General features: G+C 40.3%; 1 protein-coding gene across 1 annotated transcript in view; it reads right to left on the bottom strand.

The window, feature by feature from the left end:
• The window catches only part of Sptlc3 (serine palmitoyltransferase long chain base subunit 3), a 121,152-nt gene that overhangs the window by 29,014 nt on the left and 74,576 nt on the right, over nucleotides 1-17,562 (bottom strand). Inside the window, exons 8-9 of the mRNA XM_005068695.4 lie at nucleotides 12,820-13,039; nucleotides 4,111-4,237 (exon numbers count right to left, since the gene is read on the bottom strand). Coding sequence (XP_005068752.1) covers nucleotides 4,111-4,237; nucleotides 12,820-13,039 — 347 coding nt within the window. The remainder of the gene's footprint in view (nucleotides 1-4,110; nucleotides 4,238-12,819; nucleotides 13,040-17,562) is intronic.

Genomic DNA, 17,562 nt, shown 5'->3' with positions numbered 1-17,562 from the left:
AAATCATTATACTCTATCCTTTAAATTTATGCAGGTAAAATAAATTCTAAAAGGATAATTTGATCTTCTGCAGAGAGGACAAATCATAAAAAAAAACAAAGACAAAATTGGGCAGACTATTCAGGAAGCTATTCCAGTTGTCTAGAAAGGTAGAATTTGAGAGGTGACCAGATTATACAAATATTTTTAAGCAAGTGCTATAGGATGCAGGATAACTGCTCTGTGGAAGAGTAGTCATAAAGTCTTAGAACAGGGGAGAATTCCAAGGTGGGTAAAAACTATGAAAATATTTGAGAAGAAAGGAAAGAAAGCAGGTAAGTTAAAAGTCATAGTGCTTTTGTTAAGTTTGTATTGTGTATCACCACCATGCAATATCCACTGTCTATACCATATCACTTAGTCCTTCCACTATACTGATATTCAGTGGAGGAAATGAATTAAGAGAGGGAGTAAGTCAGGCACTGTGCCACATGTGATCTGTCTGCAGAGGATGCCTCTTAATCATTTACACAATTCAACCTCCATTTGTTTTCTGTGAGAAGTAAAAGATCACCACAGTTGGGGAAAGAGGATTTAGGGATGAATAGTCAAGATTGGGAGTTGAAAAAGACCCACTGAATAACTGAAAAGAAAAATGTTCATTAAAGATCTGAATAAAACAAGGCAATAGATGGACATTGTTCTCTGTCAGGACGCTGCTTGTGTGGTTGGAGCTCAATCCCTTGTGGCTGCTTGCTTGACAGCTACATTAAGCCAGTGACAGAACTGTAATCTTTGTAGAGTTCTCCAAAAGTGATCCCCCTCACTGAAGGTCTGTACAGGTGCCACACTGGTGTAGACCACATTCTGGCTCATCGTCGGCTGACATAAACATCTCCACAATCTTATTTAGCATAAACACTGACCTGAAATCCAGAAGGCTGGCAAGATGGAAGTTGAGTCATGACGTATTTATTAAGCTGAGCACCGAGTTTGACACTCAGAGGAACACAAAATTAATTCAAGACACATTTCTTGCCCTTAAGGGGCTTACAGCATTGGTTTAGCTGGGAGACCACCCAACAACCATTAGGATGGAGAAATCAAATCTTCACATTGGCCTCAGTGTACTGCACAGAGTGACAGGCTAGGAGATTAAACGGGCCTTGGTGCATATGGAATGCACACCCGTCCTGCAGACCCTCAGCCTGTGTGCATTAACTCTACCAGCAGCCTGGTTGCAGAGTGAAGGTGGCTGTTTGTGCATAAACATTGTCATTTCACTGGGACTGCTATTTCATCTTTGAACCTTGGCATCAAAGGAACACTGACCTTATTGCTATAGCTTGCCTCTCTTTGAAGCGTATGGTTTTGCATTGCAGATTAAAGTGAAGACATTCATCAAGGAACAGATCTGGCCAACCGCTCCCCAAACTTGCCTGTAACAAAGCCTTGAAAGGCTCCAGTCACAGTTGCAGTAGGGTGAAGAAGGCTTGGAGCCAGGCTCCTCTTTCTCAGACCCTGTGTGGCAGAACTAGCATGAGGCATCTCTCGGAGCTTTGGGCAACTTTATTCTCAGTATATCTTTGTAGAGAAGGCCAAGCTAATGCAGTATTCTCACTTAGCCCTTAGCCAATTCATCTGAGCTGGCATTGTTATAAATGAGGTCAATGTGATCATTCCCAGAGTGCCTTGGAGTTCTTCAAGAGATGTGCCAGGCAGAGTTACCTGAAACTTGGTTGATGATTCTGTAAAAGGAACTACTTTCCTTTGTTCATTTATTTGAAAAAAGAAAACAAAAGAACAACCCCCCCACAAAAACAAAACAAAAAACTGTTTTATATTTCCTCCTGTGTCTATTTTGACATATAACATTCTGTTTACTTTTCATTCTTAAGATGGCGAGCTATATGAGGCAAAATATAGTAATTGCCATATTAAGGATATGAGGATCTGTTAATGTGGAAAGGGGAGAGTTTCATGATGTCTCATCCCTAGAAAAAGAACTGCAGGCAACAATTGGGAGCAGGAGATTAGCCTCTCACACAGTTGAGAGCCCCTTATTGGTTGTCAAAGAATACATAAAAAACAATCACACAAAACAAAACAATATCGTCACCAACAATGAAAGAAATAAGCCTTGGTTTTACTAAGGTAGCAAGAATTTTTAGTGTTTGTTAAGGTAGCCTAACCTTGCTCATCCTGACCAGTCTAAGACCTGGGAGGACATCCAGTCCTACTTCATTTCTTTCCTAAGAGGTTTTTACAGAATCAGAGAGTTTTCACATACTTCTTGAATGTCTCAGGAACAATAGAAAACAACAGCATGCAATTATATAAAATTCATGATTGTTTCCAGACATTCCCTAGTATTTTACATGGATTAACTTACCTAGCTGTCATAAAGCATCGATGCTTAGAAGTTATTACTCTCATTTCACAGCTGGAGGAACTGAAGCAAAGAAAAGCTAAATCACCTGCTCAGGGTTGGATGCCCCATTCACTTGCAGAATGTCACATGATGATAAGTAGCAGCAAAAGAATCAAAGCCCAGCAGCTACCTCCTGTTTGCATCCTCAGGACTCCCCAGGCTCACAGGCTTTCAATACAATTCAGTCAAGAAATGCAAAAGGCAATCCTAAAAAGATCCCAGCAATCCACCAGTTGCTTTATTTTATATGGTAGAAAAGAAAGCATCTTGTGGGGCATTTTCCAGCTTTAGTGATAAAACAAACTCCATGTTACTTTTTTTTTCAGTATTCTGGCAATCAGGAAGGACCCTAGTGGTTGTCAGTGTGGAGGTGAGTGGAGGCTCTACTTCAACTTACCAGCCTCATTCTTATCTGATTTACATAAAGGATATAGGTTGTTTCTGACTGAAATGATTAGGGCCAAAAAGGCTTTAGATTTTTTTGAGAATATTTGCATATATGTTGTGAGATACCTTGAGGATGGGCCCCAAGTCTAATCACAAACTTTATTGGTATTTCATATACATATTGTCAGCAGGAGTTTTTTAAATAGATTTGTTTTCTGAAATCATTCCGCAGCCCAGGTTGTCCTCAAACCCGTAATCCTCCTGCCACCCCAGTGCTCAGGTGCTATGCCTTGCACCCACAGATAATTGTGCAAAATATTTTTAGTGTGCCTGCATTTTGATTGTTCTTTAATATGAGGGCAAGTGTGGAATGTTCCACTTAGAGCCTCGTGTCAGTGCTCAAAATGAGTCAGACTGCAGAGTATTCCAGTTTAAGACTAGGTGGATGCTCAGTTTGCAGTAGGATTTTTGTTTTTGTTTTTGTTTTGTAGAACACTTATATAAGTATTCTTATTTAACACTACTAATGATAGGTGGGCCTAGAAGTTTGCATTAAACAATACAGGTTTTTTTGTAGGATGAAACACAAGGATTGTGTAGACTTGTGGCTAATTTTAAGTCAGTATAATTTGCTGTTTCTCACTCTACTCCCTGGCAGCTAGAACTGTTTTACTATCATCACATGTAGTAGAACTTTTGGGACTAGATCTGAAAGATGGAATGAGAATTATCTGAGTCTTCAATGAAACAGTTTTCCAAAGATAAGGTTCTGTTCTGTTATTTTGGGTTAAACAAAATAACACATTTTAGCTGAAATGACAGAGACAAATGAGTGACTGGGCTGATATTGTGAGCTTGTATGTCTTCAAATGGCCAGTGATCGCTTTCCCTTGCCCAATTACTGGCAATAAAACATATAAAATATTATGCTAATGATATTCATCTCAGAGAAACACAAGAGACACCAAGAAAGCATAGGCAAACACACACACACACACACACACACACACACACACACACGCATATACAAACATACATATACACGGAGAAATTGGTTACTTCATTTTAACCACTGATCATGCAAAAATGGTCCATATTAGATGATCCATATTAACATGTTGCTGAAGACTGTATGTAGGTGTTTTAACAAAGAATTTGTGGTGTGTGTGTGTGTGTGTATGTGTGAGTGATATGATAGTGGTTCTAGTATGCTCATCACTTGACTAAAAAACCGGACTTCATGAGACAAAAGTGTATACTTGAGAAAGTGGGAGATTGACAGACAGAAGCTGAGTTCTCTGTAGACCCCTTACCTCCAAGGTTTCCATTTTCTCCCATAATTAACTTCAATGATCTGATGATTTGCTCTGCTATTACGGGACTCATGGATGTTGCATAAGTAGCACTGTGTGAGTGAATCCGAACATAATCCACAAGTTCCTAAAATAAATGCAGAACCCAAATAACTCTCAGAACTTGTCCTCTGTGCATCATCACAGCAAAGCATTTGCTCAGGTCCTCAAAAGATGACAGTGGTCTGTCTAACTTTCAACCACTCTGTGTAAATTCAACTACTTAGTTTGCTTTACCGTTTTCTTAATCCTTTCCATCAAAGCCTAGAAACTGTACAAAAGTGTGAGGGAGATACATATTTAGAGCCATCTTATAAGGCGAAAGCTGGGCATGCGAAGGAAACGTGTTTTCTGAAATATCTGCCTTGCACAAGAGCAAATGCTCAGGAATGGCCGGTGATACAAAATCTGGTTCTTTTGTTTCTTGAGAATATTAGCAATCATGCCATGACGATTAGCAGAAGAGGAAGAATGCATGTAATATACTGCAAGATGCAGAGGAAAGAGAGTGTGCTGCTAAGAGGAGCAGTCAGGGGATGCACCAGTGAGGAGGCAGGTTCTACAAAGCTGAGATGAATGAAGATAGCTGAAGAATAAATGGAAACATGAAAAGAGAGAAGATATGCAAGGTACAGAGACAGGATGCCCCAGAAAACGAATGTCATTCTTCCACTCCTGGTCCCCATAAACACTGTACTCTTTTCTGGTCATTTCTTCAAGCAGTCAATGAGCCTGGGCTGGCCTTGTGCCCTGCTTTCAGAAGAAGTGATACTTCCTTTGAAGAGACACTGGTTCTGAGCCCAACTCAAAAGGTTTTGGGCACTTGGGTTCAGCACTGCAAATTGTTTGTTTCCTTTCTTTCTTTACTTCTAGATTCTTTCTTTTCCCTTCATTTGATTCTAGTTTCCCCCTTTAAAAACTTTAAATTATTCATTTAAATTATTTTTCTCTTTATTTATAGTATTTACCTCTTCCTTCATATTCCTCCTCCTTTTTATTTTTCTTCTCTCTTCACCTCTTCCCTTCTGCTTTTCCTCCCAGAAAGTATATTAAAGACCTGTGATGGGTTATGTCCTGAATTCATATGTGAATCTAGGGGGCAGGAGGACTAAGGCCATATTATAGTTTGACATCTTGGACTCTTCTTTTTCTGAATCATATAACAGTAGTTGGGAGTGTGTTCCCTTCTCTGGAAGAGTGGAGATGACAAGGACAGACATTGAAATGTCAGCTACATGGCATCCAAGGAAGCTTGCTCTGGGGGATCTGGAGGCCGTCAAAGAGAGATATTTCGTTATTTCCCAAGAATTACAGATAAAGGATCATTCAGAGTTTGTGTTTTGCCATATGGTAAATGGCAATAGGGATTTTCATCTTCTGTTGAGATTAAATATTTTCCCATGGCTGCTAGGGGAGGCAAGTCAGTGAGTCATAGGTATTGGACAATGGAGGCTCATGGGTTCCTGTGCCTATGAAGGAATGATTCAAGGGGTGATCTGGGCACAATAGATGGGTGGGTTTGGAAGAATGCAGAGGAGGTTAAGAAACACATATATGGGATTAACAGTGAAATGCATGAGCAAAGAATGGAGGAGTCAATTGGGAGTAGAGAAAGAAACTAGAGCTTTGGGGACAAGGAGTTGTTTCCTAGAGAGGTAGTATGTCCTAGAGTTGAAATATAAGTTCTAGAATTTAATTTCTCAGTCCAAATCTTGGCTTTGTTACTGACAGCTATGTGAGTATGCACAAATAACTAAGTTTGCTATGTCAGTTTTTTTTTACAAAGTGAGTTAACAGTGATACCTACCTTATCTACCCGAGAGTCATTATGAGAATATCTCTATATCTCTATGTATCTTAAAAATGTACAATTGAAAACCCGGGTATTAACCCACACACGTACGAACATCTGATCTTTGACAAAGAAGCTAAAAATATACAATGGAATAAAGAAAGCATCTTCAACAAATGGTGCTGGCATAATTTGAGACTGGCATGTAGAAGAATGCAGATCGATCCATGTCTATCGCCATGCACAAAACTTAAGTCCAAATGGATCAAAGACCTCAACATAAATCCAGCCACACTGAACCTCTTAGAAGAGAAAGTGGGTGGTACCCTTGAACGAATTGGTACAGGAGACAGCTTCCTGAACATAACACCAGTAGCACAGGCAGTAAGATCAACAATTAATAAATGGGACCTACTGAAACTGAGAAGCTTCTGTAAGGCAAAGGACACAGTCAGCAAGACAAAAAGGCAGCCCACAGAATGGGAAAAAATATTCACTAATCCCACATCTGACAGAGGGTTGATCTCCAAAATTTACAAAGAACTCAAGAAGCAAGTCTCCAAAACACCAAAGGACCCTATTAAAAAGTGGGCTGCAGAACTAAATAGAGAGTTTTCAATAGAGGAATCTAAAATGGCTGAGAGGCACTTGAGAAAGTGCTCAACATCCTTAGCCATCCGGGAAATGCAAATCAAAACAACTCTCAGATACTATCTCACCCCTGTCAGAATGGCTAAAATCAAAAACACCAATGACAATTTATGCTGGAGAGGATGTGGTGAAAGGGGGACACTCCTCCATTGCTGGTGGGAGTGCCAACTGGTTCAGCCACTTTGGAAATCAGTGTGGAGATTCCTCAGAAAAATGGGAATAAACCTACCACAAGACCCAGCAACTCCACTCTTAGGCATATATCCAAAAGATGCCCATTCATACAACAAAGATGTCTGTTCCACTATGTTCATAGCAGCTTTATTTGTAATTGCCAGAACGTGGAAGCAACCTAGATGTCCCTCACCTGAAGAGTGGATAGAGAAAATGTGGTACATCTACACAATGGAGTACTATTCAGCAGAAAAAAATAATGGAATCATGAGATTCGCAGGCAAATGGATGACACTAGAAGAAACCATCCTGAGTGAGGTAACCCAGTCACAAAAAGAGAAACATGGCATGTACTCACTCATATATGGATTTTAGACATAGATCTGGGGAGTGCCAGCCTACAATCCTATGGCCAGAGAGTCTGGGAAACAGAAACTTTATTTAGTGGCTCATCGAAGAAGAGGCAGACTCCCTTGGTTAAGTACTGAGCTGAACTCAAGAAAGCCAGTAACAGAGAGGGAGGACTGATGATCAAAGGGATTAAGACTGGGCTGGTTTAACCCCCAGAAACAGCTGACCAGACAAAGGTTAACTCTTGAATCCCAGGCATTAGCCTGGGAAGCCAGCATGGGACTGATCAAGACCCCCTGAATCTTGGTGTCAGTGAAGAGGCCTAGGGAATCTATTGAGCCTTGGGCAGCAGATCAGTACCCATCCCAAGTATACACACGGACTTTGGACTCCAATAGAACAATGTGAGGTGCACTCTCACCCAGAACTCTTGGGAAAGGGTCTAGGCCCTGCCCTATATGAAATGACACACTATGGACACCCCCATGGAGGGCCTCACCCTCCCTGGAGAAATGAGAGGATAACGGGGGGGGAGGGGAGGGCACGGGAGGAAGGGAGGGAATGGGAGAGGGACCTGGAGCTGACTTGTGAAGCAACCTTGATTCTTATCTAAATTTAAACTGGAAAATAAAATTTAAAAAAATGTACATTATGGTATCTAATGCAGTGTTGGAAGTTGTTAATTTAAAGATGTATAGAACATGAAGCATTTGTGGGGTGGAGACAAGGACCAAAACACAAAACTTGTTATTTCAGCTTGCTGATTTTCAAAGGTAATGATCTGGCATTAAATTACCCATGTGTGGGTAGCTGCAAGGTACCAAACCAATGATGTCACCTTGTTTCTTCCTCTATTTCATGTGGAATAGTGGCAGTAGGAGGGAAACCAAACCAAACCAAACCTGACCTAACCACTAAAACCTACAATAAAACAGATAGACTTTGGAAGAAAAGAGACCATGAACTTGATGAGCTACTGAATGACTCAGAGAAGAAAATGAGACCAGAAGCTGACACCATAGCCAACATCCACAGATACTTTCAAGACCATTTAAAGAACAGTGTATATGTTAATCCACTTACAAAAATTCTGAGGTAGGCAGTGCTTTTTAATCCCAATTTTATATATAGAATAACTGAACCACAGGCATCCTGAAAAGTCTTCAGAAAGGTTGGGAAGGTAAGGATTTGAACCCAATGATTCTGGTTCAGGAGTCTCCACCTTTAACAATATGCTATCGCCTCTTCAAAACCAGTGAGGGGTAGCCTCAGTATGAGATGAAGTGAGTCTTGGAGGGCACAGAGATCAGCTCTCCTGCTTACTCTGTGATCTATGGCCTTTGCTATTTTGGAATTTAAAGGGTTTTGTGTATATTATTCTTATTTGTTCAAAGGGAGTGAGTCCTCTGAGAGAAAGCAATGAAGGGCACACTTTTCTTAAAGTCCACTGTCTTAGGGACTTAGCAGAGAGCCTACATATACTGACAGTTGAATGTAAAGCCAAGGAGCCTAAATGGCAGGAAAGATGGCCAGTCCTTTAATGCATTGAGGATGAGTAAACTGTAGCCCTAAGAACAAGTGCAGCATCATCAGCAATATCATAGCTGTGAAGGATTCGCCACAAAGATCAGACAAGGAAACAAAGCAAAGGCCTCCTTTGATCAAAGTGTCCCCAAGCCCAATTTCCTTTCAAAAACTCAGGAATTTCATGCAGTCAGTCACAAGCACCCATAGTTTCAATAACAAAGCATCAGAGAGAAATCACCCCCTTGAAAATGAAGACTGTCTGTCTTACAGTATAATTCCTTTGGGCTGAGTCTATTTTGTCCTACTCTGGGTAAAGGCGATTTTGCTTGTGTGGTTGAGGAAGTGGAGTTTTGTAGTAACTTCTGGAGAGTGTCAAGGAAAGCCCACTGATTCCTTCCCTTCGTTCCCTGACTGGGTACCACAGCCATGAATTAAGAGTTGACTTTGGTCCTTTGCAAGGCGAGTCTGCATTGTGTCTTTCCTTGGGAGTAGGTTAGAGGTTCTCTCAGACACAGGCTTCCAGGCCCCACTTTTTTTTCAAGTTCAAAACCTTGATTATTTTCTTTACCCATAGGCCCAGAGTTCAAGGGCAAGGGTGTGTTTTGTGGAGGAAATCAGACAGGAGGCTTTTAGAATAAACATCTTGGTACTCATTTCATGACCCCTATTTACTTCAAAGGGCTGTTACATGCAGGCAGGGCTGAGAATACCCACACAGAACTGCTTCTGTAAGGGGCCTGCATTTGCTTGATTTTCAGGCCACTTTTTTTTTTTAGCTAACTATCACCTCAAACCTAGTCTCTGTTTCCTGCTTCCCTCCTCTAGAATTACAGCCCTGTAGTCTATCAGTTACAAGGACAATCTTTGCTTCACTTATTTGCCAGTCTTCATCCCATACAGGCTGGGAGAAGCCATTGGGCAAGCAGGCATGCAGGAAGATACAGGATCGTGTTCAGGAGAACAGAGGCTGGGCAGTGTTGAGCACATTCTCCCAGCAGCTAGAGAAATACAACTTAAAAATTGAAAAGGGAAGTGATTATCTAGATTTTCACCTGCAACATTGCAGAAGGATGTCCTCATCAGTGAATTTTTCACTGTCAACAGAGCTCCAAACTCAAAGAGCAAAAGAGAAAAGGCCCATCGGTTTTTGAGAAACTGTTTCAGCTTGGAATTGCCCCTGATTTGTCAAACGGAATTTGTAGAACACCTGATAAGAGGGAAAACTGAGCTCCAATAACATCCCTGCTCTCTTGAGATCTTAGCACCAAACATCCCCCTTTACTTGTTTGCAAGTATTTTTCACTTGCATGATTCTTCTCATTGCTAATGTGCAAAACTCCGCTCTTGATCCACTCCACAAAGATTCCTAGAACATCTTATATTGTCTCTGAACTGCCAACCAGAGAGCTTGCATGGGACTGACCCACGGCCCCTGCAAGTATGTTACAGCTGTGTATCTTGGTCATTGTGTGGGACTCCTAACAGTGAGAGCAGGGGTCATCTTTGACTCTGTTGCCTTCCTTTGCGACCCTTTCCTCCTACTGAGTTGCTTCTTTCAGCCTTGATAGGAGAGAAGATGCTTAGTCTTGATATGCCATGGCTGACTGCTGTACATGGGAGGCCTACCCTTTTATGACGACAAAGATGAGGAGTGGAGGGGGAGAGGAAAGGGGAGGTAGGGAGACTTATAGGAGAGGAGGAAGGGAGGGGAAACTGTGATCTGGATGGAAAAAATAATCATAATAAAGAATATTGTCTGTACACCAGGATTAACAAGAGATTTCAGAGCCAGGTATTTTTATATTTTTCTAGAGTTTTGAATCCACTTGATTATTTTCGTGATTTGTGGCCTACATTCTCTTACTCAACCTCTATGTATTAAATTCTGTGTCTTCTTGGTATTTTAGGGAAGTTTATCTGTTTGGCAAGACCCCTGCTAAACACTCTCTAATTCATGATGCCACCTGGTGGTTAATTGAGATACTGCAGCATAGCGTGGCTTAGGCGAAGGAAAAAAAGAAGTGTAGTCACGGAGAATATCCCGATTAATGCAATAATAATAGTTTTCACAATTGCTCAATTTCTACCCTGGATGATAAGAAGTCATGTGGGTAAGAATATTCCACTTTTAAAAGCCTGCACCTGCCTTCAGAACGGGAAACATGTGGCAGGATCCCAGGGAACTGTCCCTCCTGCCGCTAGTCCCAGGCTTTTGTTTAAAGTAGGTATCAAATGAAGGCACTCCAAGGAGAAAAATGTGACATCCAACAAATTTGACAACATTTCAAGGATCTGCTTGCTTCAGTTTATTCAGGTGCCTTTGGTTCAGGAAACAGAGTTACGCTTGGTTAAAAGTTTTGTGGCTCAGAACTGCTGCTAAAGCAATCATGGCCCCACAAAGCTAGGTAACCCGGATCACACAGCTCCTAACCCCGAGACCCTCTGATCCCGCTGATGTGACAGTTAGGAAGGAAATATTAACCTTTCACTAGAGTTTGCTGAAGTGTTTGAGGACCTGGCATTGCTTCTGTTTCTGGCATTACCTAGTTCATCCCCATAGGGCACTGGAGGGAGGATGAAATACAATGCTTTGAGTATGTAAGAAAGCAGCAGTTAAAGGAGGGCAAAGATTACTAAAACAGGAATTTGGGCCCCTATATCTGACAGTAAGTGGCCAAGATGCAATTTGTTGTTTTAAACCACTGGCTTCTAGTGATAGTAGCTGTCTGCTACATAGCCCAATTGGTCTAACTGGTTGACCAGTAGGCTGGACTTTTGTTCCTGCTGGTAAGAGAGAATAAGAAACTGGAAACTTTAGATCGCCTCACATCCTCTCCTGGTTTGTCAAGATGGGGATTCTCTGTGTAGACTTGGCTGTCCTAGAACTCATTCTGTAGACTAGGCTGGCCTCAAAGTCCTGGATTTCCACCTGCTTCTGCCTCCTGAGTGAGTGCAGGGATTAAAGACTTGTGTCACCACCACCTGTTCTAGATAACATTCCGATAGCACCCACATTGACTAATTTGGGGCCCACAGTGCTCTTCTAGTTGGAGCTATACCACGATCTCTTTGGGAGAAATGTAGGCGTGTATGAGACAACTGCCATGATTTGGAAAAGGTACATGTAAATCGACTGGGCACAGTTTTCTTGACCCTTAGATCCAGATCTGAATATTTAATTTCCTTTTTCTCTTCCTCTTCGTTCTTCTTTAAAATTTCTTCCAAATGCTTATTATTTTATTTTCTATTAACGAATCATTGATAATGTAAACATAAGACTGTGGGACCAGTGCACATTAAACGATGTAATGTCATCTAATCCAAATTTTCAAACATTTCTAGAATATAGAAGATGGGTTGTCTAACATTAATAGAAAAGAGTTATTTCTCAAAAAAGTAATCTTAGAAGTCCATTTTTATTCTGCTGTTGTTTAGGTGACAATTTGCATAATCAATGAGGCCATCTTATTTAATACAGAAACTTTTTCTATTATTGCTATTATTTACCTCATTTTTTTTGGTTTTCTCTGTATTGTTTTGGAGGCCATCGGTCCAGCCTGGCCTCGAATTCACAGAGATCCGCCTGCCTCTGCCTCCCGAGTGCTGGGATTAAAGGCGTGTGCCACCACCGCCCGGCCTATTTACCTCATTTTTAACACTCACACGAACCCAACTTTTTAAGTTTTGAATTAAAAAATTGCTTGCATATCTTGCCTTCATATATGTCTGTCTGTGTACCACATTTGCACAGTTCCAGCTGGGGCTTCATATTCCTATGACTGGAGTTACAGATGGTAGTGAGCCACCATGGGCTGCTAGGAATTGAACCCAAAAAGCAACCAGTAGTCTTAACTACTAGGCCATCTCTCCATCCCACTTCCTGTGGCTTGCTATATGCTATTATCTCTTTGTAAAATTGAATCTCCCACTGTTTGTCTACAAGATTGATTGATGATTATTCCATAAAATATCCCAGACATAGTCCATCAGAGTTACTTCTCTCTCAGGTGCCCTTGTTGTTATTTTGTTGTGATGTAACTATTCTTTCCACACTTGTCTTTACTCCATAGTACAGGTGATCCAAACTGAAATTTGCAAGGAATTCAGAGAAGCCCCACTTCCTGCTTCCCTAGGGTATTCAGGATCTACACAAACACTAGGAGTTCCTTTCTTACCTTTTTCCCAGCTATATATCCTCCTGAAGCTGCAAAGCTTTTGGTGAATGTCCCCATGTATACATCCACATCTTCAGGGGCCAGTCCAAAGAAGTCTCTGACACCTTGGCAGTTGGGGCCCACTGCACCAATACTGTGAGCTTCGTCGAGGTAGAGGTAAGCCTTGTATTTCTTCTTTAGAGCCACTATCTGTGGAAGATTCACAATGGAACCTTCCATGCTAGCACAGAAGAAAAAATTCGAGGTGAATAGTGAATAGTCTTCTGGAAATCTCCATCAGTTTCTTTCCAGTGCTTCCTAGAAAGCATGTCCCGTCACTGTCAGGCTGCTGACAAGGATCTGTTACTCTTCTAATGGCATGTTTTATTCAGCTTACCATATTGCTGATCTAACTTGTGTGTAAATCTGGTTATTGTAGTTAGATCAATGCTTTGGGGATAGATATTCTGCTGGTCTTAATAAAAGTGTGCCCTTCTGAGACACTTTGACCTATCTGTTGTTTCTTTGACCATGTTGGCCAGATCTAAATTTAGCATGTGAACTGCTAAAGATTAAACTGGGTAATTAAAAATACATAGGACTTCAGACATCATAGTATTAATTATCACACAATAGAATATCCCTTAGTATCCCTGCTCAGCAGTCATCAAAAGTCAGTCTTATATGTGGCTTCTGATGGTACCCTGTCTTTCTATTTCTTCAGAGTGATGGAACAGAAGTTGATCAAGCCTTAAAACTCCTGCTAGGTTGAAGACACTGTAAATGGAGGTTTCTCTGATGCCCACCAGTTCCCAAATAAACACTCAGAATCTTAATATTAATTGGAATTATTTGGCCAATAGCTCAGGCATATTACTGAATAACTCCGACAATTAAATTAACCAATTTTTTTCTAATCTGTGTATCATCACATAGGGGTGGCTTATTGGTAAAGTTCTGACACCTCACTTCTTTGATGGCTACATGATATCTCCCTGATTCTGCCTTCTTTCTCTCCATATCTGCTTGGATTTCTCACCTAGCTATATTCTGCTCTGTCATAAGCTAAAACAGATTTATTCATCAACCAATAAAAGCAACACATATTTATAGCATACAGAAGGGCATCCCTTATCATCTCACCTTTTTGTCTTTAGCATAGTAAAATTACATATAACTTAGTAACATTGCATATACAGAGGTATGCCCCTCTGTATGCTGTGAATATGTTTTATTACCATTTGTTAATAAAGAAGCTGATTTGGCCAATGGCCAGGCAGAATAGAGCCAGTCAGGAAATCTAAACAGACATACAGAGAGAAATAGAGCAGAGTCATGGAGATGCCATGTAGTCGCCAAAGGAGAAAGATATTCTAGCATTACTGGTAAGCCATGGCCTTGTGACAATACACAAATTAATAGAAATGGGTTAATTTAAATGTTTGAGATAGTAATATGCCAGAGCTATTGGCCAAACAATTATAATTAATATTAAGCCTCAGGTGTTATTTTATAAGCAGCTGCAGGAACTGATGGGCAGGACACAAAACATCCAACTGCAATGCACAGATTTCTGGGTTCTTCCCACAGAGTTTCCAGAGGTGCTAGACTGGGGAGGGGGGTCATCAGTATATACAAGCTTCCAGGATAAATTCATATTAATAGCTAAGGACAACACTTTGGGATTTACCATTACTAACAATTCCTTTCCTTTTGATTTAGACCTAGTTTACTATTTATTAGTTTTCCATGTTTTATTCCCAGTTTTTTCTGCCCTCCCCCATGCTTCATTCCCCTTCTCTGAGGTATCATGCACATCTTCCTTGGGAACCTCCTGGCAATGGGATTTCAGTTTCTTTTTAAAAAAAAAACTTTTAAATGGACCGGGCTTGTAATAATAGCTTTAGATTTGTATAGCAACTAAGAAAACTGTACTGAGGAGTCTCATATCCCCAGTCTTACCAAGTTTCTCCTGACATTAATATCACCCACTAGTGTAGGCCATTTATTGCAATTTGATGAGCCACTTTTGGTACATTAACTAAAACTCCGAGTTTAAGGTTTACTCTTTGTGTTGTATATTCTATGTGCTTTTCAAAAGAATACAGATGACTTCACAGATCGGTATGTCATGCTTGCCCAAGGTCATGCTAATCTCTGTCATTCTAATTTTAGTGTGTGTAGTGATCAAGAGAGGGTCTAAGTGTTTTTATTTTCCATGGCATTGCAAATTGTAAAGCGTTTCAAGTCCTTAGAGAAGGGAAATATGAAGTCAAAATCAAATTAAATTTTATATTTACAAGACACATCTAGAACTCAATGGGTTTTATAGAACATTGACTCTGGCTCTCAGAACACTGAAGCTTTTGCACTGCACAGCTTGGACTGTACAGATAGTCTGACTCTAAGAAAACAGATTCACATGTTCACAGCACAATGCAGCTTGTCAAACAAGTCAAACAACCCTTCGCTTTAGTTAAAGACCAATCATTTGAAGAGTGGTGAACTTCTCCATCCTCCCCTGTTAGGTATTAGATTGTATATAATACATTGAAAAATAAGCTTAAGTGTTAGGTCGATTCAGTCAAAACAGTCATTGAGAGTCACAGCTGAATTTATCCATCAATGATACAGCATGTGGGTATTTCATAAGGCCATTTGGATGGCCAAGTTCTGATTTCAATGGAAGACAAAATAGTCCTCTCTTATGCATGCTTGTGAGTTACTTCCAGAACTACTTTAAATTTCTTATTTATTAAAGTTGTCTCCACTGAGGAAGAGGAGGCAGTGTTACTACTATCTGCATACCTTGTGCTTCAATTGTAGCCACAGACTTTCTAAATTGGGACTAGGGCAGCCTATATGATGTTATCCATTATCCTATGCTTCACTCGCATGTCTTCCTCACAGGATCTTCATGATGGCTAGCACTCATGCTTGTCAACTGTCAGATCATCCCAGGCACTCAGTGAGCTTGGAAGAAGAAAGTTTCACTGAAGCCTGACTTGAGAAAATGAGAGCCTTTAACAAAGTTCTGTGTTGGATCTTCTAAAATGAAGGCATGTGAGTGTCATTGCAAGGGTCAAACATGACGAATGGCTTCAGCCCCTCAGATTTTTTTCTTGTCTTTAAAATGCTGTACATTGGTAATGCAAATATGTAAGAAATGTGACATGACACAAATAGCCCTTCCTTTTTTCTGGAACTGAATTTGGCAGGAGGCAAAGTTAACACTGAACAGTGTTTGTAGACAGTCTCCAAAGCTAATTAGCCATCTTTCCATGGGCTGCTATGTAAGCACCTGACCACCTGGTTTGTATTTCTTCCTCCAAGATTAATGACTCTGCAATACTGCTGATTTTTGGAGTTAATGCCAGGAACACATAGAGTTCTATACAGAACTCAGTTTTTATATAGTTATATTCATCCACACTGTTTTCATTTTTTTAGTATTATTGAATTTGCATAGAACCTTTTGCTGTAGTGGGATAATGAGTCTGGCCCAAAGTATAAGATGGTTATTTATGTTATCATCACTAGTCTTTGTCGAAACAATCAAGACCAAAAGCAATAAAGAAAAACACATTGCATGTTTTAATTTTTTCCCGGCTGAAAGGTTTTGCTTTTCTTTTGACTTTAATAGAAGAAAAAGAAATAAAATACTGCTGTAAATAAAAATAATGCCATCAATTAATCTGAGTCTCTGTCTAGGGACTTGAATTATCATTTAACCCACAAGTCAGTACGTTACTATATTTTTTTGTATAATGCATTAGTTGAGTGATAAGACTTCCTTTTGAAATCTTCCTCTCCTCATCATCCTCTCCACATGGAAACCAAAAATTAAACCACAGCTCAAGAAACTTCTATGGCCTTGTATGAAATGACAGACTATGGACACCCCCATGGAGGGCCTCACCCTCCCTGGGGAAATGAGGGGATAATGGGAGGGTTGGGGGAGGGCATGGGAGGAGGGGAGGGAAAGGGAGAGGGACCTGTAACTGACTTGTGAAGCAACCTTGTTTCTTATCTAAATTTAAACTGAAAAATACATTAAAAAAGAAACTTGTATGGTGGAAAACTCTACTTCACAGGCCCAAGGTTTAACCCAAGAGAATTCAGGAAAGTGAAGGCATAGAGACAAAGAGGTTGGAGAAAAAAGGAGAAAAGGGGAGGGGTGTAGAGAAGAGGAAACAGGTGGAGAAGAGAGAGAGAGACTGAGATAAAAGACAAAAAGGAGAATGAGGGGGAGAGAGGTTAAGGCAAACTCATCTTAGTCTTTGTATTACATGTTGAAATTGTAGACTAATGGAGAAAGTCTATCTCTGAAGCTATTCTTAAATTTTCACTGTTTGAGGGAGAAGGGCTCTTAGTCTAATCTTAGACTCAAGACATACTGTCATCAATTCATCATATGCTTGTGTGTATGATTTGAGAAGGGTTGGTTCATACTATCAGATTCTTTTGATTCTGAAAACTTGAGCTCCAACTCTGCAACTTACCTGTGTCATATTTACCAGCAGCATATCTTTGAATCATTTTGAGCTTTCTTAACCATTCTGAATTGATAAGGAATCTAGTCTCAGGTACTACAAAAATAACACTGTAGTTAAAACAAATGTTAGGGTTAAAGGATTTTTAGGGCTAAAAGAACAAAGTCAAAGTAAGAGGACTTTAGCTCTGTATGAGACAACCACCTTGGCCAGATAAGAGAAAGAAGGACAGGTATCAGAGAAAAAAACAAAACAGTGGGGCTAGTCTTGG

This window comes from Mesocricetus auratus, unplaced genomic scaffold (assembly GCF_017639785.1).
Source record: "Mesocricetus auratus isolate SY011 unplaced genomic scaffold, BCM_Maur_2.0 Super-Scaffold_100004, whole genome shotgun sequence".
NCBI classification, from domain to species: domain Eukaryota; kingdom Metazoa; phylum Chordata; class Mammalia; order Rodentia; family Cricetidae; genus Mesocricetus; species Mesocricetus auratus.
Note: the sequence above shows the minus strand (reverse complement) of the source record. Positions and strands in the feature narration are given on the sequence as shown.